At 42.8% G+C, this 27858-nt stretch overlaps 1 protein-coding gene across 1 annotated transcript; it reads left to right on the top strand.

The window, feature by feature from the left end:
* The first annotated feature begins 4953 nt into the window (after nucleotides 1-4953).
* On the top strand, nucleotides 4954-6894 carry LOC126150720 (ankyrin-3-like). The gene has a single exon (XM_049915894.1). It carries the CDS (start codon nucleotides 4954-4956, stop codon nucleotides 6892-6894), a length of 1941 nt encoding a protein of 646 aa, XP_049771851.1.
* Nucleotides 6895-27858: the final 20964 nt, after the last annotated feature.

Here is a 27858-nt window from a genome sequence, read left to right as displayed (position 1 = left end):
CCTGCGACCGTAGCGGTCGCGCGGTTCCAAACTGAAGCGCCTAGAACCGCTTTTTTTTTTCGATATAGTTGATTGCGTTTGGTCTGGGCGGACGTCACAAGACATCAGTTCAAGTTGATCGTTGATTCCCTGACTCAGTTTTTTTTTGTTGCAGAGAGCACGCAGCCCTCTGACCGAACCCGCTGAGCTACCGTGCCGGCGGTCGGCCACTCTGGACGGCGGTCTGTATTCTTTGAGAGTTTTACTATTATAGCTGTTAGTGAGTTCCAACAAATTTCAAAATGTTCAAATGTGTGTGAAATCTTATGGGACTTAACTGCTAAGTCATCAGTCCCTAAGCTCACACACTACTTAACCTAAATTATCCTAAGGACAAACACACACACCCATGCCCGATGGAGGAGGACTCGAACCTCCGCCGGGACCCGCCGCACAGTCCGTGACTGCAGCGCCTGAGACCGCTCGGCTAATCCCGCGCGGCCCAACAAATTTTAAACGAAATTTTTAACTTTTTTTTGACCGAAGAGCCCTACGGACGCATCAACCGACCGACAAATTGGACGTGTATAGGTGTTTCGTCTGACCCGCCGACGAACATTCCCTGTCGCGATTTCGGTCGGGTAGGACAGGACCACCAGACATCCAGATTCCCCCCCCCCCTCCCCCCCCCTTTCCCAAAAACCCAAAAAATTGTGCCGCTTGTAGCGCTATCGTGCCAACCGCCCGACACACGTTCGTCTTCTGTGACTGCGTGCCGGATTAAATGCTGATCTAACATACATGACGGGATACGAGGCGAACGAAACTTTAAGAACAGAGAACCCGGAGAAATTTAGGCACTGCAGATGTCTTGGGACACGTCGTGCGAGGCGTATAGCAATACAGACGCATGAAATGAAGCACTTTTTTAAAATTTTTAAACAAATCCATGAAGATGTCGTGTAATACGAGGGCCGTTCAGAAAGTAACCTCCGGTTGATTTAAAAAAATACACCAAGTTAAATAAAAATATTTTAATATATACATCTTACAACTACATCTTTGCACTATTTTTCTACATAGTCTCCATAGCGATTGAGGCACTTATCGTATCTCTTCACAAGCTTTGAAATTCCTTCTGCATAAAAATCACCCGCTTGTGCCTGGAGCCAGCCTGTGACCGCATCTTTGAGCTCTTCGTCGTCATCAAACCGCTGTGACCCGAGCCATTTCTTCAAATGCATGAAGAGGTGATAATCACTTGGCGCCAGGTCTGGGCTGTAAGGTGGATGGTTGATAACGTCCCACTTGAAGGACTCAAGAAGGGCCGTTGTTCTGCGAGCAGAGTGAGGACGGGCGTTATCGTGCAAAAAAACGATACCGGAAGTCAGCATGCCACGGCGTTTGTTCTGTATAGCCCGTCGTAACTTTTTTATTGTTTCACAGTACACGTCTTGATTAATGGTCGTACCACGTTCCATGAATTCAACCAACAACACCCCTTTGGCTTCCCAAAACACCGTTGCCATCAGTTTTCTGGCAGAAAAATCTTGCGAGGCTTTTCTTGGTTTGGTAGGCGAATTTGAATGTGCCCACATCTTTGATTGTTCTTTTGTCTCAAGGTTCACGTACTTAATCTAGGTTTCGTCACCGGTCACGATTCTGTTTAACAATGGTTCTCCTTCGTCCTCATAACGTGACAGAAAGTCTAATGCAGAGGCCATTCTTTGAGTTTTGTGGTGGTCGGTAAGAATTTTGGGCACCCATCGTGCACAGAACTTACGGTAACCCAATCTTGCTGTCACTATCTCGTACAAGAGAGTCTTAGAAATCTGTGGAAAACCAGTAGACAACTCCGACGTTGAGAAACGTCGATTTTCACGAACTTTTGCATCAACTGTCTGAACGAGTTCATCAGTCACCAATGATGGTCTACCACTCCTCTCTTCATCATGAACGTTTTCTCGTCCACTTTTAAATAAACGTACCCATTCACGGACAACTCCTTCACTCATAACTCTTGGTCCGTACACGGCACAAAGCTCACGATGAATAGCTGCTGCAGAATATCCTTTGGCTGTAAAAAACCTTATGACAGCACGCACTTCACATTTGGCGAGGTTTTCTATTGCAGCACACATTTCAAACTGCCACGAAAACTAAACTAGCGCAGGTACGACGTTCACTCGACCACGGCTTGATGCCGATTGACCTGTTGAGTGCGTGAACGCACAGATGGCGTCGCTACTCCCCCCACAACCCGCACTGTGACCGATCGGAGGTTACTTTCTGAACCGCCCTCGTATGTCGTCCGTCGACCTCGTGTATTTCTGGTCTTAGGTTTTTCTTCCGATACTTACGCGATATGAAATCTAAAAGCCGAAATCTCGGCAATCATAAAATGCACTTGCTTCATTTATATGCACTGAAAAAAGTTCACCCTATGTGTAAGGCCTCTGCTATTAACAACACAGAGGAAGGTTTTTTTACAGTTCTGAACAGGTGCGAAATGCTTAATATCTGATGTATTTGTTGTTTTATTTATTATATTATGCGCGCCGTCACCACGTCTACAGTCTTTCTTCTTCGAATTTTAAATGAGTTCCTTAAACTTACAAAAAATGGTTGAAATGGCTCTGAGCACTATGGGACTTGAACATCTGTGGTCATCAGTCCCCTAGAACTTAGAACTACTTAAACCTAACTGACCTGAGGACATCACACACATCCATGCCCAAGGCAGGATTCGAACCTGCGACCGTAGCAGTCGCGCCGTTCCGGACTGAGCGCCTAGAACCACCAGACCACCGCGGCCGGCCCTTAAACTTACAAATCATCCATTGTGCTTCCTACATATCATCATCATTTCCTTGGGCATTTGTCCCACGTCAACGTGGGGTCGGCCCTGTTAACTATGGATGTGGCAATGTTAGTGAGAGAGGGTGGCTGAATGTCCCGCCTGTCGCCACCTCTTACCGCCCAGGATGGAAGTAGTGTACCCCAGCTACCCGTATCTAGTGTAAGCCATGAAATAGTGCGACTCGAGTAACTGAGGCGGGACATGGGGACCAGCCCAGTATTCACGCAATAGGATGTGGAAAACTGCCTAAAATCCATATCCAGGCTGGCCAGCACAGCGGCCCTCGCCGTTGATCCGCTGGGCAAATTCGTTCCGGGGCTGGCTCGCCAACCCGAGTCCACGAAGCACCACATTAGCTAACCTGGCGGGTCAATTAATAACGTTTCCATGAATGTCTTTTGTTTTATTTATTTTGCTTTACCATAACGTATGTCCTCAGTCAGTTATAAATCAATTTGTAGGATTTAGGGATCTTTTTAGTCAATAACTGAGAGGATACAAAAGCACTGAATCTGAGGTCCTGCCAGCTGCTGTGACCGAGCGGTTCTAGTCGCTTCAGTCCGGAAGCGCGCAGCTGCTACGGTCGCAGGTTCGAATCCTGCCTAGGGCATGGATGTGTGTGATGTCCTTAGGTTAGTTAGGTTTAAGTAGTTCTAAGTCTAGGGGACTTATGACCTCAGATGTTAAGTCCCATAGTGCTTAGAGCCATTTGGACCATCTGAGGTCGTCTTAACTTCTGCCAGCAGCTAGACACCATAATGTAGCTAACAGCCTCTTCTTACAGCTTGCAGCTTCTCTCATGACTGTATACTGTTTTGTAAAGAATTGTTTGATGATTTTCAGCAGCTCCGAAATGCATGATAAATCCATTCTTAGATAATTGGGTACTCATCAGCTCCCAGCTGCTTAAATAAAGGAACGTGGGAGAATTTCTATCCTTGCATTAGCCACTTCTTTACCCACTGAATTCTCTCGGCCTTTTTTGTGCTTTTGTAACCTCTAAAACAGAGGAGACAAACCCCCGTTTGTCTTTGTAAAACCAAGCTATCCCTCGTAGAACATAAACTCAGCGAATCTAAGGCAAACAAAACAGGACGGCGCTGTAATCGTGGAATAGAGTCGTTCGGGGCATGTGTAGCCTCGAAATTGGTCGATCGGTCGGTCGGTCGGCCGATAAAATGGGGCGTCCGTAGGACGCCTTTACATGCTTAACGTCAAACGTTTAACACCTTTCCTTTTTGTAAAGTAATCAGAGATTTACTGGTCTTTTGTAAAATGTTTGACGGTTTGCTGCGGTACTTTCATTATATGTTTTATGAAGTTAGAGCGTGTTCTTAGCTTTTGTAAAAGACTTGACAAAAGGCCGTGCCCGCAACGTTAGTGAAAACTCATCTCTTGGGGGCAAGCAACACGACCGCCATCTCGTGGGGAGAACGGGAGGCGTTTGCCTGTAGACCCGAGGCGATCAGTCCTTCTCGACAGTGTGCAACGGTGTCCCAAAGCTTCCGTGTATCATACTAAGGGCGAACGTATATCGCGATTTTAAACAAAGTGCGTATTTAATTGTTCGTTACGGCTGTCACTGTGGATTCGTAACGTTGCTACTTATGGATGATGACCGTACATTTAATTATTAATCGCACCATGTACGTCTTTTTAATTTGGTATCCCGACTGACGTCAGGAATTCGACCCGTCCCGATTGTTAAGGAATTGACGTGTTCGCAGTAGTGTTTATATTTGCATAGGGTTGTTCAACGGTCGGAGTGATATGGTAATATCAGGTTGAATGCGCCCGTAAATAATTTATTGCTTCTGTATTGCGAACTTGGATTAGTGTCTTACATGCTGGAGTACCTGAGTGACGCAGTTAACATTTGAGTCCTTGTGTTTAGGGAATTGTATCACAGTCAGCCACTGAGGCAACAGTGGTGAGTTGTACTATAGCAGTTTCACGTGTGGCTGTTGTTCAGTAAGAGGAGCGCGCGTATGTGTGAGTGTAGTGTTTCTACGCGTTAGTGTCTGCGACGTTTTCTCTGGACCATGTACGCTAACGATAGCGTAAGAGTACTCCACGCTGCGGTAAGAGCCGGCAACTTGCAACATGTCACGGAAATGCTGGCGAATGGAGCAGACGTCGAAGGCAAAGACTCATACAAGGTACGGCCGGTCCATATCGCTGCGGAACGAGGCCATTTGGACGTTGTTAGAGCGCTTATCGCGCGGGGCTGTAGTGTGAATGCAAAGGCGTCGCACCCAGTGTTCAAGCAGCAGGAGCGAGATGTGACGCCACTACATTTAGCAACAGGAATTGCCGACCCAAACGTCGCGCTCGCTTTAATAGCCGCTGGCGCTAATGTTAACGCCAAAACTAGTTCAGGTACGTCTCCACTGCAGCTTGCAGCAATGCAGGGTCATTTGTCCGTAGTGAAGGCACTAGTTTCTGCAAATGCTAATGTGAACTCAGAGGACAACGTAAAAGTCACCCCATTATGTGCTGCTGTGTCGCAGAATTTTGAAGACGTAGCCAAATTTCTTGTACAAAATGGTGCCATTGTAAATGCGAGACATTCAGACCGTTTGACACCTTTGCATATCGCAGCACAATATGGATACGTTAACATAGCAAAACTGCTGCTCCAGAACAAGGCCGAGATTAATGCAAAGCACGAAGAAGGCTTCACTGCATTGCATTTGGCCGTAGAAAACAGACATGGTGCAGTGAGTCAACTTTTGATTAACAGTGGAGCAGATGTGAATGCGAGAGACAAAGAGGGTGGGACTCCTTTGCATAATGCAGCGTACAGTGGATACCCGATAGAAACCGTCAGACTTTTGATTGAGAAAGGCGCTAGCGTGAATGCGAGGGACAAGGCAGGAAGAACACCTTTGCACCTTGCTGCGGAGAGCGATTTCACCGAAGCAGTAAGCATCCTGATCAGAAACAAAGCTTACGTCAATATCATTGGCGATCAAATGACGCCGCTGCATGGCGCAGCTTGCAAGGGTAATCTAGACTCGATAAAAATTCTAATCGCCAGTGGTGCAGTAGTTGATAGGAGAACTCACAGGCAGAATACACCATTGCATTTCGCAGCGTACTTATGGCATGCCGAAGTAGTTAAATACCTTTTGGTACAAGGAGCTGAAGTTAACGCAGCTGATTGCATAAACTGGACGCCACTTCATTTTGCAGGTGAAGAGAGTTCTACTCAAATCCCTTTCCGCAGTTCCAGAGACACGGGCGCACAGGCGCAGGACTCTAAGCTGAATACCATGAAAGCTCTCATTGAATACGGAGCTGATGTAAATGCGAAGGGGAGCAACTATGACGACACACCTCTGCATGTAGCTGTTCGGAATGGCGATACAGTGTCTGCTAGATGCCTCTTAGAGAATGGTGCATACTACGATGCGAAGTACAAATTTGCCAGCGGTAATGTGACAGCTTCAGAGATGGCTGCGACGAGAAGAAACGAAAATATAAAAACTTTACTGTGTGCTACCGAAAAGCTGTTTAAGGCTGTGAAAAGTGCGAAGTGTGCTGAAATTGAGAAATGTGTAAAAGAAGCACCAGTGAACAGCGGAAGCATAAAGTATGGAACACCGCTTATGTATGCATGTTGGAAAGGACATTTAGCCGTTGTTAATGTTTTGCTTAAAAATGGAGCCAGTATTAACTTGAGCAACAGTAATGGCATTACTCCTCTTCATTATGCAGCAAAATTTGGCCATCATGAAATATTGTGCACCTTATTGCAACATGGTGCAGTATACAATGCAAGAACCAAAACAGGCAAAAAAACACCACTAAATTTCGCTCAAGAAGAAGGAAAAGAAGAAGTTACAGACACTCTAAAACTAATTGAGCGATTGTTTACAAGAATTGGCAGAAAGGATAACACAGTGCTGAAAGAGTTAAATGGATTAAAGAACAAGAAATATGCTGAATTCCTTGCCATCATAAACTGCAAAAATGCAAATAAAGAAACTCTGACACAAGTAGCTTCAAAAAATGGGTATGAGGAACTCTGTAACAAGTTTTCTGACTTGTAACTGTTTACCAATTTATATCTCTTAATAGTTTGACAAGAATAGCTAAGTTTTACGGCATGATATTGATTTTTGAGGCTTTGCACATTGTTAATGTATATTTTTAGTGTTTTAATCAGTAAAGTAGCAATCAACTGTTTCACTGAAGATAAAATTGCTTCAGTAAAATGACAATCTTATGTACATTTGAGATTTTAAATTGTTAACTTTTACTTCATTCTAGTGGTAGTTCACATACATACAAACAAAACTAAGATTTGTGCATCTGGCATTGTTTACCACATTGCTATGGATACCCCTATACAATAGTATTCATGTTACTATTTACCACTTTGAGCTTCCAAACTGCTTTACAGTAGAGAACAAAGTCTACTTGTGTGCTGATGTTCATAATACATCCATTTTTATTATGGGACTGAAACAATGCTGTCTGTTATTTCTAATCTATCTTATGTTCTCTCTCACCTTACTGTTAAAAGCACATGAAAGTAACCAGGAAGTGAAATTTCTTTAGAGCCTCATGAGGCCACTGATTTTCTAAACAATCCATCAATTACTGCATTAACTGTGAAAAGCATGGACATTGTGTTTACATTTAAGAATGTAAGAAGTTTCAGATTTAAGATGTACTTAAAATAATGGAAATACAATTACCTGAACTAAAACAACAAATATATGCTGCTCACATATATAATGCAGTTAATCTTGTAAGCCATGTAGATCTTATCATTCCCATGTTATAATAATTCATTAGTCTTTCAGTAACAGCTTACAGTTCCCATAACTTAAATATTTTTGTGATCTGTGGGAATCTTTCAAAATGAAACAGTGTAGTCTTTAAACTAGACTGAAGCTATTGCCTGCTTTTGTAACAGTGCAGGCTGATGGATGTCATATCACAAAAGCAAATAAGCAAATCAAAAGTTTTAAATAATGAAGAAAAAGTAATGTCATTTATGTGACAAAAGACCTAAAATACATAGTAACATGAGAGCTGGGGGTCATGGGATGTGTCAGTTACCACCAGCCTGCTTTGATCTGTGACTTGAGAGTGTTGTGCTGTGTGACATTATCATGTTACGGAGCAGGCATGGGGTTTTTCAATTTGGTCATGTTTGTAGATGTGTTGCAGTATTTGGTGGTGCGCTCTTGTCTATGTTCAGGTTTGAAGTTCATGTTATGTGTGACATTCAATCATTTGAATTTTTGTAATTGCTCTGTAAATATTTGTTAGTATTATGTGCTTTGTTTATTGTTTTGTGGGTCTATAGATTCATGTTTGTTAGGTATGACTGTTGTGTATTTTCTATTGACTGAGATGCAATAGTGTTATGTTTTTGTTAGTGAAGGATATGAAAGTCAAATTTTAAGTTATTCCTGCTACAGTGCATGGGCAATGTTATAACTGTTAGGTTTATCCAGCAGTTTGGCTTGACTCCTGAATACATGAGGTGTTTGTAATGAGATCTCGAAGTTCACTTAGCCTCAGCCTCATACCACGGACACATACATGTGATGGTGCCACCATGACTATTTGGCATCTGCCTGATGGGAGACGTGATCCATGACGGCTAGGTTGGCCATCAGGGAGATTGTTTTCCTTTGATTCAATATTATTTTATCAGCCCTTTTTGCACTTTCATGTGCATGAGGGAGGAGTGGGTGTGCAAAGTCCATTAGACTGGTTTTCTTTTTATGGGGAAGTGTGCTCAGAGTATGTTAAGTATTAGGTGAATTTGGGGGAGGGAGGGGGAAGGGTGAAGAGGGTGGGTAGGAATTAGTGGTAGTGGAGATAATTGCAGGTGGGGAGGAGGAAGTATGGGAGGGGTGGTCCTTAGGTTGATTAGTGGGTGTGGGGAGGGGGCTGTTATTTCAGGGTATGAGTTTTCGGATTGTGTTGCGTATTTGAACTAAGTGGGAACTTGTGGGGTTGATAGAATATATTGATGATGGGAGTACTGTCACACTTGATGCTTTACCATCTAATAGGTATTTGAGGAAAAGAGGTTTTGAACTTGTGGACACGTAACCTAATTTTAAACAGCCTCCTATCTACAGCACCACCTCTCAGATGCTTTGGTTCTCTTCCTTTTGCATTTTTCTCACTCTGTGGTTCACTACCATACAGTAACGGGGTTGAAACATACATTCTCAAATTTCTTCCTCAGAAGACCAGTGTTTGATAGTAACAAACTTGCCTTGTCCAGGAATTCCCTCTTTGCCTGTGCTAATACGCTTTTTGTGTCTTCCTTCGTAATCAGTTGGGGGTTAATTTGCTTCAAAGTTAACAACATTCCTGAACTTAGTCGACTTTATGGGCCACAATTTTGATCTCGAGTGTCACTAATCTCATTTCTATTACTCTTCATTACTTTCCTTCTTGGTTTACTCTGTCCATATTTAGTACTTGTTAGACATGTTCATTCCATTCAACACATTCTATAATTCTCCACTTTGACAGAGCGTAGCTCTGTGATAATTGAATCTAACCATTTGATATCTTTTTGCCCTGAATTTTAATCCTGTCCTTGAACTTTTCTTTTACTTAAGTCATGGCATCTTGAATATATAGATTGAACAGTAGAGGGTGAAAGACTATGTCCCTGTCTTAAAGCCTTTTAATCTGAGCACTTCATTTTTTGTTCATCCATTCTTGTCCATATTGTAGATTATCTGTTTTTCCTGATAGCTTACTCCTATTTTTCTTGGCTTTTCAAACATCTTGCAGCATTTTGTCTTGCTCTTCTTCTGATCTACAGATCCTGTGAATATTTAAATAAAATCTTGCTATCATCATTAACAGCACCATAACTACATATCTGGTGTCCTTTATAACAGTCCGAAAGCTAAACTGAACATCTATCAGATCCTCAATTTTCTTTTCTATTTTCTTCTGTGTGTTATTCTTGTGTGCAAATTGAATGCACCAGCTGTTAATTTATTTGTATGAAAGTTCATGCACTTATGCCCTTGCTATATTTGAGATTATGTGGACAGTACTTTCCCAAAAGTGTGATGTCATTCCTCTAGATGCATATTCTATGAACCATCTTGAATATTCTCTTGGTTTCCTCTTTCCCAGTGATTTCAGAAATTCAGAGTGAATGTTATCTATCCTTTCTCTCTTATTTAATCAGAAGTTTTCCAAAGCTTTATCAGTCTGACTCTAGCACTGGATCCTCTATTTTTTCAATACCACTTCCCATTTTTTCTAAATTCCATCAGACAAGTCCTCCATCTCAGGGAGGCCTTCACTACACTTTTTCCACTTAACTGCTCTCTTCTGCCCACTTATCAGTGGCATCCCCATTGCATTTTTCATGTCGGGCCCCTTGCTTTTAATTCCACTGAAATTAGTTTTGACTTTTCTAGATACTGAATCATCTTCCCAACAACCATGTCTCTTCTGATTTTTCACATTTTCCTGCAGTCTTTCTAGCTTGGCTGCCCTGCAGTTACTATGTATTCCATTCCTAAGTAATGTATATCTGTAGGCCTGAAATTCCCAGAACATTTTTTACTTCATTGTTTCTTCAACCAATTGAAATATTTCTTGTCACCCCAGGTTTCTTCATGTACCTTCCTTGTATTTATCAAGGTCTTTCTGTCATTTCAGATTTTAGAGATGCCCATTCCTCCTCAATTGAACTGCCTACTGGGGTACTCATTGTTCTTGTATCTATAGTGACAAGAACTTCAAATGCATCTTGTCGTTCTTCAGTGTCTCACGTCTTTACACATTGATTCTTGCAGATGACATTCTTAATCTTGAGCTTACTGCCCCCCCCTCCCACTACTAAATTTAAAATTTGATCTCTCTCTCTCTCTCTCTCTCTCTCTCTCTCTCTCTCTCTCTCTCTCTCTCTCTCTCTCTCTCTCTCTCTCTCTCTCTCTCTCTCTCTCTCTCTCTCTCTGCTACAGGTACTCATTATAGTTGAGTACTTGTTTTTGGAACCTGTCTGACCATGATGTAATTGAGCTGGAATGTTCTGTATCGCCAATGCTTTTCCAAGCATATTACCTACTCTCTTGATTATTAAACAGATTAAACAGTCCATTCTTACCAGCTGAAATTTATTGCAGAATTTAATTAGCCCTTCTCTTATTCCTACCACCTAACTTGTGCTTTCCCATAACACTCTTCTGTTCCTTCCTATAATACTGCTTTCCAATCCCCTGTGATTATTTATCATTTTTATTGTTTTTTTTTGCAGACATAAATCATTTTTACAAATTTTCTACAGAGTAGATACATTTTATGTATGTGTAAGTGATTGCATATTCATGAGACAAATATCAATGTACTTATTACGACAAGAGTTGGGAATTACATCACAACTATCATAAATATTTAAATTTTACATAATAAAATATGAATTAATATTACCAACCAAGAATGATTTCAGTTTCACTTTGAATAAGTTCACGGTAAATAACAGCCAAACAGTTGCAGAATAAAGATTTATTGAAATCCTAGACCACAGTTTCGGTGTATCTAAATATATCTTCATCACGAGCAAAACACACCTGAACAGGAACATTATAAAAAACGTAGCAACATAACTGAGATAAAAGAAAAACACACTTATAGCTTCTGATGAAGGTATATTTAGATATACCGAAACTGTGGTCAAGGATTTCAATAAATCTTTATCCTACAACTGTTTGTCTGTTATCATTTACTGTGAAGATTTTAAACAGTTGCTGCTTCAGCCATGTTTAAAACTTTGAATAAGTTTCCTTTATCACACCTTACGGAGCTTGATACATATACAATATGTGGCCATTAATGTACATCAGAGCACTTGGTTGTTTGTTTTCGTGTGCCACAAAAGATATAATTGATTTATAAATATACAGTGACTAGACTGATGTTTTTGCGGTGTACAAAGATTTCCCTGTAGAGCCACTGTACCTGGTTCCATGGATAAACCTGATAGCTCTTTGCTGGAGGGTTAATATTTTGTTCATGCCTGTCAGCAGCACAGCCCCATATCTTTACCCCACAATAAAATATTTTCATATCTGATCAGAGATTACTTTTGATAACTGGCTAGTTAGATGTAGTGAACTACTAATTTTATTAAATATAAAATTGTTTACCCATTGATGTAGATTTTAGTCTAGATAAATACCTATAGATTTAAGTTTTCTGTATCTACTGCTTCAGTTCCACATGCGTTACTAACAGTTTTGATGCAAATTTGCAAATTTAAATGACAATAACTGTTCTTTGCTGATATTAACATTTGAACTTTGATCCTGGAAATATGTAATTTCTAAGTCAGCTTTGTAAACTACTTATTGTTGACTAGCTATGTAGTCAGAATTTGTGTGGGTGTCATTTATATTGTAGGCCTGAAATTTACCTGGGAGTAACACATGATTTACTGAGTTAAAGGCTTCAGTGAAGTGTAGAAACTCTGCTGTTTGCATCCTTTCATCAAGGACACTTGTAATTTCTGTGCTCATTTCGGAAGCTGTGCTTTTCTTGGCTGCTAACTTATTTTTGGAAAAGATTCATTATGTTGTGAACAATAAAACTTTAAATACTTTGCTGAAATTAGTGGATACTATTCCATGCACTATTTCAACTGTGTTCCATTTAAATACACTTCGAAAGTTGTTCCCTGATACCATGTTGTTGTTGTAGTCTTCAGTCCAGAGACTGGTTTGATGCAGCTCTCCATGCTACTCTATCCTGTGCAAGCTTCATCTCCCAGTACCTACTGCAACATACATCCTTCTGAATCTGTTTAATGTATTCATCTCTTGGTCTCCCTCTACAATTTTTACCCTGCACGCTGCCCTCCAATCCTAAATTGGTGATCCCTTGATCCCTTCTTCTAGTCAAGTTGTGCCACAAATTTCTCTTCTCCCCAATTCTATTCAATACCTCCTCATTAGTTATGTGATCTACCCATCTAATCTTCAGCATCCTTCTGTAGCACCACATTTCGAAAGCTTCTATTCTCTTTTTGTCTAAACTATTTATTGTCCACGTTTCACTCCCATACATGGCTACACTCCATACAAATACTTTCAGAAATGACTTCCTGACACTTAAATCTATACTTGATGTTAACAAATTTCTCTTCTTCAGAAACGCTTTCCTTGCCATTGCCAGTCTACATTTTATATTCTCTCTACTGCAACCATCATCAGTTATTTTTCTCCCCAAATAGCAAAACTCATTTACTACTTTAAGCATCTCATTTCCTAATCTAATCCCCTCAGCATCACCTGATTTAATTTGACTACATTCCATTATCCTCGTTTTGCTTTTGTTGATATTCATCTTATATCCTTCTTTCAGGACACTGTCCATTCGGTTCAGCTGCTCTTCTAGGTTCTTTGCTGTCTCTGACAGAATTACAATGTCATCAGCAAACCCCAGTTTTTATTTCTTCTCCATTGATTTTAATTCCTGCTCCAAATTTTTCTTTCGTTTCCTTTACTGCTTGCACAATATACAGATTGAATAACATTTGGGAGAGGGTACAACCCTGTCTCATTCCCTTCCCAACCACTGCTTCCCTTTCATGCCCCTCGACTCTAATAACAGCCATCTGGTTTCTGTACAAATTGCAAATAGCTTTTTGCTCCCTATTTTTTTTTTTTTTTTTTTTTTTTTTTTTTTTTTTTTTTTTTTTTTTTTTTTTACCCCTGTCACGTTCAGAATTTGAAAGAGAGTATTCCAGTCAACATTCTCAAGTTTTCTCTAAGCCTACAAATGCTAGAAATGTAGGTTTGCCTTTCCTTAATCTATTTTCTAAGATAAGTTGTAGGGTCAGTATTGCCTCACATGTTCCAACATTTCTATGGAATCCAAACTGATCTTCCCCAAGGTTGGCTTCTACCAGTTTTTCCATTTGTCTATAAATAATTCATGTTAGTATTTGGCAGTCATGGCTTATTAAACTGATAGTTCAGTAATTTTCACATCTGTCAACACCTGCTTTCTTTGGGATTGGAATTATTATATTCTTCTTGAAGTCTGAGGGTATTTCATCTGTCTCGTACATCTTGCTCAACAGATGGTAGACTCTTGTCAGGACTGGCTCTCCCAAGGCCGTCAGTAGTTCTAATGGAATGTTGTCTACTCCGGGGGCCTTGTTTCGACTCACGTCTTTCAGTGCTCTGTCAAATTCTTCACTCAGTATCATATCTCCTATTTCATCTTCATCTACATTCTCTTCCATTTCCATAATATTGTCCTCAATAACATCGCCCTTGCATAGACCCTCTATATATCCCTTCCACCTTTCTACTTTCCCTTCTTTGCTTAGAACTGTGTTTCCATCTGAGCTCTTGATATTCATGCAAGTGGTTCTCTCTTCTCCAAAGGTCTCTTTAGTTTTCCTGTAGGCAGTATCTATCTTACCCTAGTGATATGTGCCTCTACATCCTTACATCTGTCCTCCAGCCATCTCTGCTTAACCATTTTGCACTTTGTCAATCTTATTTTTGAGACGTGTGTATTCCCCTTTGCCTGCTTCATTTACTGCATTTTTATATTTTCTCCTTTAATCAATTAAATTAAATATCTCTTCTGCTACCCAAGGATTTCTATTGCCCCCGCCCTTTTACCTACTTGATCATCTACTACTTTCACTATTTCATCTCTCAAAGCTAACCATTGTTCTTCTACTGTTTCTTTCGCCCATTCTTGTCAGTCGTTACCTAATGCTCTTCCTGAAATTCTCCACAACCTCTGGTTTAGTCAGTTTATCAAGGTCCCATCTCCTTAAGTTCCCACCTTTTTGCAGTTTCTTCAGTTTTAATCTACAGCTCATAACCAATAGATTGTGATCAGATTCCACATCTGCCCCTGGAAATGTCTTACAATTTAAAACCTGGTTCATAAATCTGCCTCACCATTATATAATCTGTCTGAAACCTTCCAGTATCTCCAGGCTTCTTCCATGTATACAACCTTCTTCCATGATTCTTGAACCAAGTGTTTAGATATGATAGTCATGCTCTGTGCAATAGTCTACCAGGCGGCTTCCTCTTTCATTCCTTACTCCCACTCCATATTCACCTACTATGTTTCCTTCTCTTTCTTTTCCTACTATAGAGTTCGTCACCCATGACTATTAAATTTTCATCTCCCTTCACTATCTGAATAATTTCTTTTCTCATCATACATTTCATCAATCTTTTCGTCTGTGGGAGCCAGTTGGCATATAAACTTGTACTAATGTAGTAGGCATGGGTTTCGTGTCTATCTTGGCCACTATAATATGTTCACTATGCTGTTTGTAGTAGCTTACCCGCACTCCTATTTTCCTATTCATTATTAAACCTACTCTTGCATTACCCCTATTTGATTCTGTATTTATAACCCTGTATTCACCTGACAAGAAGTCTTGTTCCTCCTGCCACCGAACTTCACTAATTCCCACTATATCTAACTTTAACCTATCCATTTCCCTTTTTCAATTTTCTGACCTACCTGCCTGATTAATGGATCTGACATTCCTTGCTCCGATCTGTAGAACGCCATTTTTCTTTCTCCTGATAACATCCTCCTGAGTAGTCCACACCCGGAGATCCGAATGGGGGACTATTTTACATCTGGAATATTTTACCCAAGAGGACGCCACCATCATTCAACCATACAGTAAAGCTGCATGCCCTCAGGAAAAATTACGGCTGTAGTTTCCCCTTGCTTTCAGCCGTTCGCAGTACCAGCACAGCAAGGCTGTTTCGGTTAGTGTTAAAAGGCCAGATCAGTCAATCATCCAGACTGTTGCCCCTGCAACTACTGAAAAGGCTGCTGCCCCTCTCCAGGAACCACGTGTTTGTCTGGCCTCTCAACAGATACCCCTCCATTGTGGTTGCACCTATGGTACGGCTATCTGTATCGCTGAGGCACACGAGCCTCCCCACCAATGGCAAGGTCCATGGTTCATGGATGGGCCCTGATACCATAGTTGACTTATTTCATGTTATTCCTTATTATGTTTCTTAATCACAATGCCACACAAACTCTCAGCCTGATGGGTACTTATTCTTTACCTTATTTATTATCCTGTCTATTTGCTGTTTACTCACTTCTTTGAAGTCAAAAGGTGACTTTAGTGGGGCAGTGTGTCACTTTACCACTCATGTTTGTTGGGTAACTGGATTGATAGCAGATAATTGTAGAATGTTTATTGAAACATTGCAAACTTCATTGTGATCTTAAATTGTTTGTCATGTCTTCTATTTACAATTTGTTTGTGGCTTTGGAATGACATTGCAAAATTTATTTCTTCCCAGGAAAACCTGGCTATATTGGCAGTGAGCTATTTCCACCACTGTACATCTGTTTCCTTAGATCTGAGAACTTTTGCTGGAAGATTTTCTTGGCTTCATTGTACTTATCTCTGAAAACCTTTAGCTTCATTGACCTAAGTAGCACATCCAGGTTTTGGGTATTCTGTCAGTTTGATCATATTTGTTGGAAGAATCAGTCTGGTGTTGGTTATGGGTTAGTACTCTGTATTTCCGTAACAGCTCATAAAGAATAGTCTTCATAGAATTTCACCCGTTCTTGACCCTTTAATCTGGGTAATCACATCCCAGTCATTAGTAACTACTGTAATTTATTTTTTAAGGCATAGGTGTTAAACACTTTTAGATTTCCAGAATGAGATTTTCACTCTGCAGCAGAGTGTGCACTGATATGAAACTGTCTGGAAGATTAAAACTTTGTGCCGGACCGATACTCGAACTCGGGACGTCTGCCTTTCGTAGGCAAGTGCTCTACCATCTGAGCTACCCAAGAATGACTCACGACCCGTCCTCACAGCTTTACTTCTGCCAGTACCTCGTCTCCTACCTTCCAAACTTTATAGAAGCTCTCCTGCGAACCTTGCATGACTAGCAATTCTTGATCCGGTGCACAGTTTTAATCTGCCAGCAAGTTTCACTTTTACATTTCATTTATTTTTGACAACCTCTGTCATTTTTGGGATGGTTGTGCTTATATTCTCTCCTTGCTGATATGTGTGGTGAGAATAGTGAAAATTCACATTTATGCACCTAACATTGCCTTTAATATGTTTACTAAGTATAATATAATCTATTCTGATAGATGTGGACTTCATTACTCCAGTATCAGTAATTAGTGCATTTGTCACATTGTACAGTTGTGTCCATTAACTGGATATTAGACTCATTGAAAGGTTTTTTCCCTCAATATTCAGACCACAGTGTATAGAGAGAGCACTTTGACCACTGCATACCACTATCCTACTAAATGTCTGAAGCTCCCTACCTCCCAACCAGGGGCTCACAACTCTTTTTGTGAGTATGTTATTGGTTACCATGGTGCTCCAGTCTTTGCAGCATACTTCCTTTCTGCACTGCAAGCTTATACTTCCACTATCCCTTTCATCTCTGCCTCTCAATTGGATGGTTTTCTTGGAGCAGCCCCTGTTTTGACCTGATTTACGATTTGGGGTTGGAGTTTCCACTTCTGGCATTTTCTACAACTTTTCATTAAATACACACATGGTCTCAATTGTTGGGTTTGACTTGTCACCAATTTTCAAAATTCTCCAGAAGTGCAGGGAAGGTCATCCAGTGTGGTGTATTCTCCACCTTTGTGCCTTCCCATCTTTACACCCTTCCCTTTAATAAGGTAATACACCCTAAACCTGTTGCTGCAGCCCTTTGATTGGTAGTGGGGGAGATCATGAAATACCTCTACAGTGGTAGTTTCCAGACCATGCATGGATTGCACTGTTGGTGCCCAAGCTGAAAACTCCCCATGTATGGCAAAGAGTATGTGCTCATTGTGACTGGGCATGGGGACCCCCAAGCAATGCACTACTGGCCACATAGCAGTTGCTGAGGCTCGGTGGTACCCATGGGGAGAGCCCCCATTCAGAGTGGGTGGCACTGTGGTGGATGAGCCACAAATGAAGCAGCTAAAGTTATCTCTCACTGGTGGTCATACAGCTCCAGCAGTATCTATGGAAGGAAAGTCCTTTTTTAATGCAAAGGAATAGGACCCCAAAATGTTCCCTTCCCCAGCTATGTCATGGGAGGAATGTAGGGCTACACAGCAAGAAGAGCAATACTCCCTGTAAAACTTGGTACACGGACTAATGGTGATTCCTTGTGTTCACAAAGCCCTTAATCTTTGTGAAGAAGTTAGAAGACAAGTTTGGTGAAGTGGCAGCCATCTCTTAATTAAAAATTGTATAAATTTTGATCAAAACAGGATCTCTTGCCCAGTCACGGGCACTGTTCAAAATTGTACAAAGATCGGTGACATACTGGTGATTGTCACTTCTCATAATAGTATGAATATGGTTCAGGGGATCATTTTCCCTGAGACCTGTTCTTGCAATCTGATGATGAGCTATGTGCAAACAGAGCAATGGGGTATACAATTTGTTGTGTCTGTAATGGATCAAAGAACAATAATGTTGCTACTGGTGCCCTCATATTGGCCTTTGCAGAGGATTCATTGCCTGAAAATGGTCAGTGTGATGGTATGCTGATGTGTGAAACCATATAATCTCCCCTCCCCCAGATGGTGCTGCAAGTATTTGAAATTCAGACATGCGTTTTCAGGATTGTAAAGGACAGCTGCATGTGAATGCTCCTTGTGCACCTCCCCAAACCTGTGTTAACTGTGGGAAGCACCATTCTCCCTCCTCACCAGGTTACACAGTTTACCAGAAAGAGAAGAAAATACGAGAATGTAAGACCCTGGACAAACTGACTCACCAAGAGGCCTAGTAGTAGTATCAGCAGTTGCACCCAGCATGTATAAATGTCATATGCTTCAGCTACAGTGATGTGCCGTGCCCCCCCCCCCCCCCCCCCCCCTCTTTGTCAACGTTACTCCTGCCTGTTACATCTTCTACAGTTGGCCCCAACCACCAAGCCTGCCACTCTGGTGGTTGGAAGCTCTGCTCTTGCTGCTTCCCCCTTACCTACTTTGGGATCATTTGCTTCACACCCACTGGGGACATTGGTCCCAACCCCACAGCCAGAGACAAATATCCTTCCTCTGGCTTCTCTAGCCAAGGAGTCCCATGGGACACTTTCTTGGTCTTCTGCCAGTCTAGAACTGGATAAAAGCCAGTTGCAGAAGGAGCCACACGCAGCTGGTCGTGCTGCTTGGTGATCGTCATTATTGCCGGAAACTGGTTCAGAGAAGTGCTTTCAATTATTGAAATCAAATACTAACAGAGAGAGAGAGGGGCTGGCCAGTACTTACCTCAGCTCAGTACAGCCAATAGATACACAAAACAGAACAGAAAATTTACGTTCCTAGCTTTCGGAACTTTGTCCCTTCATCAGGGAGGAGAGAGGGGAAAGAAAGGGAAGAAGGGAAAGTGGATTCAGTTACTCACAACCCAAGTTATGAAGTGAAGTGTTGGCAGAAGAGCCAACACTGTGTTGCTAGAGGAGGCCGAAATGCACGCGTTTAATTACACGCTGACTGGTGTGAGGTCTGGAACAGTTAAGGGAATTAATAGTAGCAAATAAAGTATGTAGTTGATATAATACTTAACTTTAATCCACAATTGGTGTACATCGCTCTTGATGGTACATGTTATAATCTAATATCAAATGCTATGGCACCTTGCTAGGTCATAGCAAATGACGTAGCTGAAGGCTAAGCTAACTATCGTCTCGGCAAATGAGAGCCTAGTTGTCAATGTAGCTTTGCTAGCAAGTCGTCTGTACAACTGGGGCGAGAGCTAGGACGTCTCTCTAGACCTGCTGTGTGGCGGCACTTGGTCTGCCATCACCGACAGTGGCGACACGCGGGTCCGTCGTATACTAGCGGACCGCGGCCGATTTAAAAGCTACCACCTAGCAAGTGTGGTGTCTGGCGGTGACACCACATGAAGCAACAGGGAAAGGAAAACAGGGAGGGTAGCAAGGATGGAGGCATGGTTCTGTATGCATCCTCTTTGTTTTGAAGCTGGCACAGTACTTAAAGTATATCTTTGGCTTCCCTCTGACAACCATGCCTCCATCCTTGCTACCCTCCGTTTTTCTTTCCCTGTTGCTTCATAACCTGGGTTGTGGATAACTGAATCCACTTTCCCTTCTTCCCTTTCCTTCCCCTCTCCTCCCTGATGAACAAAGTTCAGAAAGCTAGGAATGTAAATTTTCTGTTTTGTGTATCTATCAGCTGTACTGAGCTGAGGTAAGTACTGGCCAGCCCCTCTATCTCTTTGTTAGTATTTGTTTCACATCTTTGAGATTTTCCATTAAGCATTAGATAAATTATTGAAATCCTCTGATAGGAAATAAAAGAAAGTCCTTGAAGGAGATTCTGCTGACTCCCATGCCACCAGGTTCCATCTGTTTCACTCCTGAGGCAGAATCAAAGATTCCAATGGCCCCCAGGAACCAGGTCGCACTGCGCAGTGGAACTCAAAACTTGGGTGTGTTCATACCTTAACCCCTCAACCAGTGGCAGCAGGTGACCCTAGAGCCTCCTTGGTCCCTTCATGGCCTCACAGTGGAATTGTAGAGGTTTCTTTCTCACCACTTGGTTGAGCTATGACATCTTTTAAGTACTTCACCTGTGTTCTGCATTGCCCTCCAGGAGACTTGGTTTCCAGCAATGTGGTCCCTCACCTTAAAGGATACCGGGGATATTATAAGAATGATGCTACCTATGACAGGGTCTGACAGACAGACTTGGCACATATGTTCTGGACACTCTGTGACATGATCTTGTGCCTCTTAATACACCTATGGAGGCTGTGGCTGTTTGGGTAGTTGCTCTTCAGGATATTACCATCTGCTATGTTTACCTCCCTCCCAGTGGTGAAGTATATCAGAACATGTTTTCTCAGCTCACTCTACCTTTCCTAATCTTGGGTGATTTCAAGGCCCAGTCCTTCGTGGGTTGGAACCATGATCAATGGCTGCAGTCCAGATCTCAAACTTAATGGCACAACTTGACCTTTGCCCATTGAATACTGGTGCCCTGACAAATGTCAGTGTTGTGCACAGTACTTTCTTGGCTATTGAATTTTCCATGTCCAGTCCTTGCCTTCTCTCATCCTTCCACTGGAGAGTCATTGATGGCCTGTGTGGTAGTGAACACTTCTTGATTTTCTGTTCTTCCCTCAGCATCACTTCACTAGACACCTACCCAGATGGGCTATCAACAGTGCTGAGTGCTTTGGGCTCTGCTGTCACCCTTGGCACTCTGCCAGTCCAAAATACAACTACAGCCATTCTTTTGGAAGCTGATTTAGCGATCCCCTGTTCATTGGACCCATGCTGATTGAAGACAGTACCTTGAAGGTCATCAGAAATCACAGGCCGTTAGAGATCCTAGATGGGCACTTCAGCACTATAAATGACACCCATCAATGGATACCTCATTGCCTTTACAAGAGGCAACTACTGGGATGGCATAAGTGGAGTTGGTACTGTCAGGAGGCATTCTCACTATTCTCTCCTTGCCAGTTTCCCTCAGAAGGGTGGTAGTGACCTGTGGTTGCCGATATGTCCAGTGAAAGAAGATTCAGAATTATTTCCATAAAAACACAGGTAGCATCTTGACTCATGGTTGGCATCATCTGTCAATGTCAACTGAGAAATCATGTCATAAGCAGCCCTCACCCAATCAAGGCAGCTGACACTGCACATTTTCTTCAAACTGGCTGCTGCAATGGCAGTTCACTGCTTGCTCTGGGCCCAACACTGGCTGTACCATGACACCTTGGGTATGAAACTTACACATGCCATCTTGGGAGATGCTCTGTTCCCTCCTGCTCACCACCCTTCATCATCTGTTGTACCACTATGATGGTTGGCGTGTAGCTGTGAAGTTAGACAATATTGGCCTGCCATCCAGGTGGACCCAGTTAAGCTCACTGGAATGTCAGGAACTCTAGTGTCCTGATCAGGTGCTGTAGTTGGCTCCCTTTTGCAGTCCAGCCCTCCTCGATCTCGGACAGAAAAGAAGAAGAAACACAAATTCCGGGACAAGGAGCCTTTGGTGTCACCAGTGGCCCCATCCCCACCTTCACAACCTGAATCTGACCTGCTGTTCATGGGTGTCTCCCCCTCCTTTTCAGTGATGGATGGTGACCCAGCGGTATGACTGGCTTTAGCCTGTTCACCCTCCATTTAAATCATCATTCTGTGGTTAACCAATGGAATTGTAATGGATATTACTGTCACTTTATGGAATTGAAATCCCTTATTTTGTTTTACTCTGCAGCTTGTGGGGTTTTCCAGTAATATCATTTTACTGATGATCACTCACTGACCCTTCGTGGCTTCTGTGCTTTCTGCTGAAATCAGGTCGACCCCTTGTGGGCCTCAGGTGGCGTTTGTACTTTGGTCCATACGGACATTGCTAGCATGTGGATTCCTCTTCAAACTACATTGGAAGTGGTTGCTGTTACGGTCCATTTGGACTCTTGGGGTCACAGTTTGTAACCTTTTTCTCCCTCTTGACAGGACTCTTACACCTGTTGCCTTAACTGCCCTTCAGCAACTTCCTCCTCCCTTCCTCCTTCTCAGGGGTTTTAATTCTCATCATCCCTTGTTGGGGCAGTGCATTTCTATCTAGTCGGGGTCTTCTCATAGACAAGTTTCTTGCAGACCATGACTTGTGTCTTCTTAATGATGGCTCCCCTACCTATTTCAGTGCTGGTCATGGTACCTGTTGTGCCATTGGTCTTTCTTTCTTCTACCCCCTCATCACTACATTAAACTGGTCATCACATGATGACCTTAGTGATAGTGACAATTTCCCGTTGATTCTCTCGCTATCTTCCCACTCCGCCGACATCCATGGACAGGTTATCTCATTGGTCTTTCCAACAAGCCGATTAGCCTCTATACATTGCACAGGTCGTTTTCTCTCCCTCTTTGTCAGGTTGTATTGACAGTGTCCTACATGATGTGTCTGACACCCCAAATCACTTTCGGCTTCCCGACCAGTGTTCGGTCTATACTGCGGAGCTTTACGCTGTTCTCCAGGCTGTCCGCTACATCCGCCGCCATCAGCGGATACAGTACGTTATCTGCTCCGATTCTCTCAGCTCTCTCCTCAGTCTCCAAGCTCTTTACCCTGTGCACCCTCTGGTCCACCGGATTCAGGACTGTCTGCGCTTGCTCCACCTGGGGGGCGTCTCGGTGGCGTTTCTCTGGCTCCCGGGACACGTTGGTATCTGCGGAAATGAGGCGGCCGATATTGCAGCCAAGGCTGCAGTCTCTCTTCTTCGGCCAGCTATTCCATCGATTCCCGTCGCCGATCTACGGAGCGTCTTATGTCGTCATGTTGTTCATTTATGGCACGTGCACTGGTCGACACTTCCCCAAAATAAATTGCGGGACGTGAAAACTCTTCCTTGTGCTTTGACCTCTTCCTCCCGAACGCGTCGTCGGGAGGAGGTAATTTTAACTAGACTCCGGATAGGGCACTGTCTTTTTAGCCATCGACATCTTTTAAGCGGCAATCCTCCCCCACTCTGTCCCCACTGCTCTCAGCTGTGGACGGTAAGACACCTTTTAATTGAGTGCCCCTATTTTAATCCGTTACACACCCGTCTACAGCTGTCGCCTGATATATCGTCAATTTTAGCAGATGACACGCGCTCGGCCGATCGTGTTCTAGAGTTCATTCGTGCCAGTGAAATGACGTCAGTCATTTGAAGTTCTTTTTGGGACAACCAACCCCCTTCTGTAGTGGATTTTTAATCCTTCCTTCTGCTTTTAGTTTCTCCAATTTTATGACTTTCGTTCCCATTGCTGCTGATTTCCGTTTTCGGTTTTTTACTGTTTCCTAAGTCACGGACCATCGCTAATGACCATAGCAGTTTTGCGCCCTAAAACCAAAACAAAACAAAAACAAAATGATGTGTCTGATGCAAATGCTTGCGCTGCTAGCCTTGTTTCCCATGTTCATCTGGACCATTTCGCTGCCGGCAAGTCCCACTGTGCCATTGTGGAGTACGGACATTGCCATCTGTGACCGCTATCTAGCCTTGCAACAACTTAAGAGGCACCCATCTGCTGTCAATCTTATTACCTTTAAATGCCTTCGCACCAAAGCCCATTATTTAATCAAACAAAGCAAACGGATGTGTTGGGAATGCTTTGTTTCTTCCTTTGGTTCTACTGTCCATATATCACAGGCATGGGCTCCACCTCATTCTCTCAAAGGTTGCTATCAGCAGTCTACCTTCTCGGGCCTTGCCCTCCCGAATGGCCTTTGCACAGACCCGTTGATTCTTGTGGAACATCTTGTGACCTATTTTGCATCAGCATCAACCTCCTATCTGGTTGCTTTCCTTTACCAGAAACAGTGGGCCGAAGCTTCCGACTTATATTTTACCCCTTGTCAGCCAGAATCTTACAACGAATATTTTACTGGAAGGGACCTTCTTTCCACACTTTCTTCTTCTCACGATATCCCTGGCCCAGACTCCATTCATAACCAATTGCTTCAACATCACAGTGTTCCATGACATCGTCTTCTGGGTGTTTAGCCATATTTGGCTCCTGGGTGACTTCCCTTCTCAATGGAGGGATAGCATCATGGTTCCCGTCCTTAAGCCTGGTAAGAAACCTGTTTGTCTAAAGCTATCAACCAATTAGTCTGACAAACATTGTTTGCAAGTTACTCGAATGGATGGTAGCCCATCGGCTCAATTGGGTCCTAGAATCTAGAGATCTATTGTCCCCTTACCAGTGTGGTGTCAGAGAGGGACAGTCTCCGATCATTTACTTCACTTGGAATCTGCAGTTTGGTAGGCTTTTTCCCAGCACCGCCATTTGGTTGTAGTTTTTTTTTTACCTTCTCAAGGCCTATGACATGGCTTGGTGCCATCATATTTTACTTACACTTCATGGGTGGGGTCTTCGGGGCCCATTCCCAATTTTTATCCACCAGTTCCTGTTCCATCGGTTGTTCAGGGTTTGGGCTGGTACTGTTTTTAGTTTTTCACAGACCAAGGAGAATGGCATCCCACAGGGTTCCCTATTGAGTGTACTATTTTCCTCATTGCTATAGGTGGACTTGTGGTCCTTTGATCACCCCTGCTCCGTATGTGGAAGATTTCTGCATTTGGGTTTGTTCCTCTATGATAGCCTTTGCAGAGCGGCAGCTCCAGGGTGCTAAAAGGTGTGCCTATGCATGGACCCTCTCACATGGGTTTAAATTATTTCCTTTAAAATTGTGGGTGGTCCACTTCTGTTGCCATACTACGGTCCACCCCGATCCAGAGCTCTACCTCGATGCACAAAGATTACCTGTGGTCCCACAGTTTACTTTCCTGGGTCTTATTTTCGACAACAGGCTCACGTGGCTACCTGATATCAGGCTTCTGAAGATAAGATGTTTCCGTAAACTCAATGTCCCTCGCTTCTTTGCCCACATCTCTTGGGGTGCAGATCATTCCACTCTTCTCCACCTTTATCTGGCTTTAGTGCTGTCTCACTTGGACTATGGTTATCAAGTTTATGGTTCAGGCGCTCCTTCCAACACACTGTGCCTCCTGGATCCGGTCGACTGTCATGGCATCTGCTTGGCCAGCAGTGCCTTCCCTACTATCTATCCCTGTTGATAGTCTCCTGGTTAATGGTTAAATCTGGGCCCCCCCCCCCCTTTTCTGTTCGGCGATCCCAGCTTCTGGTTTCTTATGCAGTCGCTATCTGCTCCTCTCCAACTCATCCTCCCTATTCTATCCTTTTTCCAGACCAAGGATGTCACCTGCCGGATTGCTGCCCTCGGACAGTTTTACTGGTTGGGTTCCACCTTGCGTCTCTTCGCCATGATTTTCAGCTTCCTTCCTTGCCCTGTCTCGCACATTCCCTCTGCAGCCTCCCCCCCCCCCCCCCCCAGTCCTCTAGTTAGTACATTCCATTCCCCCTGCCCCCATAGTGTTCCATTGTTTTTTCCTCCGAATTTTATGGGAGTTTTGAGATGCTGTTGTTTTTTATGCTGATGGCTCTAAATCTGCTGATCATGTGGTATATGGCTTCACATCATCTGTTGGCATGGAAAATAATCTCCTGCCAACTGCATGTGGGGTGTTTACTGTGGAATTGATGGCAGTTTCCTGGGTCCTTACCTTTATTAAACAGTCCCAACTCAACCGCATTTTGTTATGTACGGACTCAATGAGTGGCCTTCAGTTTATTGACCAGTGTTTTTCCCGCCATCCCTTGGACTCGGCCATCCCTGACTGTCTCTGATCTTCACCATGCTGCTTGTTCCGTTGACTTCCTTTGGGTTCCTGGACATGTGGGTATCCCAGGTAATGAACTTGCTGATTGTTTGGCTGGGGAAGCAGTCACTTACCACCCTTCTCTGTAACCCCTACTGTGGCAGATTTACTGCTTCATATCAAATCCCACTTCACACAATCATGGGCCAACTCTTGGGAGGCTACCTCCCTGTCTAATAAACTTCAAGCAATTAAAGTGTCACCTGTCCCAAGGCATTCTTCCTTCCTGTGGCGTTCTTCCTTCCACTTCTCCTGAAAGGACTCGACCACCCTGTGTCATCTCTGCATCAGCCATACCCAACTGACTCATGGTTTTCTTTTGCGTAATGAGCCACCCTGACTTTGTGGTTGTGGGGCCTTCCAGTCAGTATTCCCTTTCTTTTGGCTCTGCATACTAAGTAGAGACTTCCCCGCACTTTACCTCTAATATTGGCGTACAATTCCTGGATGGTGGAACTGGTTCTCAGTTTCCTCCATGAAAGTGGTTTTTATTTTCAGTTCTAAGGTTTTTAATTCCCTCTGGAGTAGGGGCAGGGCAGTGAGGGTTGAGGTGTCTCCCACTGTAAGCTGTGTTTGGAGATTTGACTACCCTCCCTGGCCAAGATCCTCTTTTCTCCCCCTTTTACTCTGTTTTTATTGCTTTTTAGATTTGGTTAGTCTCCTTTTTACAATAGGCACTTTTACATTCTAGTGGTTGAATGCTTTTAAATAGCAGGTGGTCTTGCCTGTATTGCATCAGCGGTGGGATATATCCTTCCTCTAGCATAGCCTGGGGGTTGCTGACTTCTCTCCTTTTGTTTTCACCATTGACAACAAGACTGCACTTTTACATTTTTTAGCCTTTTACCTTTTATTGTTATGACTCTTGTGAGATGTAAATCTGTCTGAATGGACCCCCTTTAAAACAAGTCTGATGACCTTGCAGTTTGGTCCCTTCAACCCCAATCAACCAACCAACCAGATTTATAAGTAATTATTTTAAATTCAGAGAACAAAGGCTTACAATGTGCTTTATGCTGAGAACATGTAATGACTCTGATTACTTTCTTCTGCAGAAGTAATGTTTTGAACATGGCTTGAGTTTCCTCAGAGAATAAGTCCATATGACATAGTACTTCGAAAAAGTGCAAAATAAGATGTTTTAACATAAGCTTCTGGCACGCACTTCATAAGACATCTTAATAAGTAAATTATACTGGATAATTTAGCACTAATGTATTTTATGTGTTGCTCCCAGGTCAATTTGTCATCTAGGTATACCCCCCAAGAACTTTATATAACAGGGATCATTAAAAGGACTTTTGTCCTTTAGACTAAATACCATTTTTTGTATTCTGTTCTCATTTAGTACAAACCCATTTGACCTGAACCAATATGATGCTTGGGAAAGTGTACTGTCAGCAGAATATTTTAACTTATTTTGATGATTGTTGTAGTTAGGGAGGTAGATCTGCAAATAGCACTGTTTTGGAACTTATTAAGGAGAGTAGGTTATTGATAATTACCAAAAAGAAAAATGGCTGCAATACAGATCTTCGTGGAATGTCCACCTTAGTTTTTCTCGGTAGACTTCTCTGTTTCAATACACACTACTTGCCTACTGTTTTGGATATATGAAATTTGTAGTTTTAGGCTGTTCTCCCTGAAGCCATAAAAATGGAGTTTATGTAGAGGTGCATAATGTCCTACAGTCAAATGCTTTAATCAGGTCACAGAATGTGGCATGAGCAAATCCCTTTCC

The sequence above is a fragment of the Schistocerca cancellata genome, chromosome 2 (genome assembly GCF_023864275.1).
Source record: "Schistocerca cancellata isolate TAMUIC-IGC-003103 chromosome 2, iqSchCanc2.1, whole genome shotgun sequence".
In the NCBI taxonomy this organism is placed as follows: Eukaryota; Metazoa; Arthropoda; class Insecta; order Orthoptera; family Acrididae; genus Schistocerca; species Schistocerca cancellata.
Note: the sequence above shows the minus strand (reverse complement) of the source record. Positions and strands in the feature narration are given on the sequence as shown.

Bases quoted from the DNA above. Each gene is read 5' to 3' on its own strand.
- LOC126150720 (XM_049915894.1), top strand. From the start codon at position 4,954: ATGCTGGCGAATGGAGCAGACGTCGAAGGCAAAGACTCATACAAGGTA.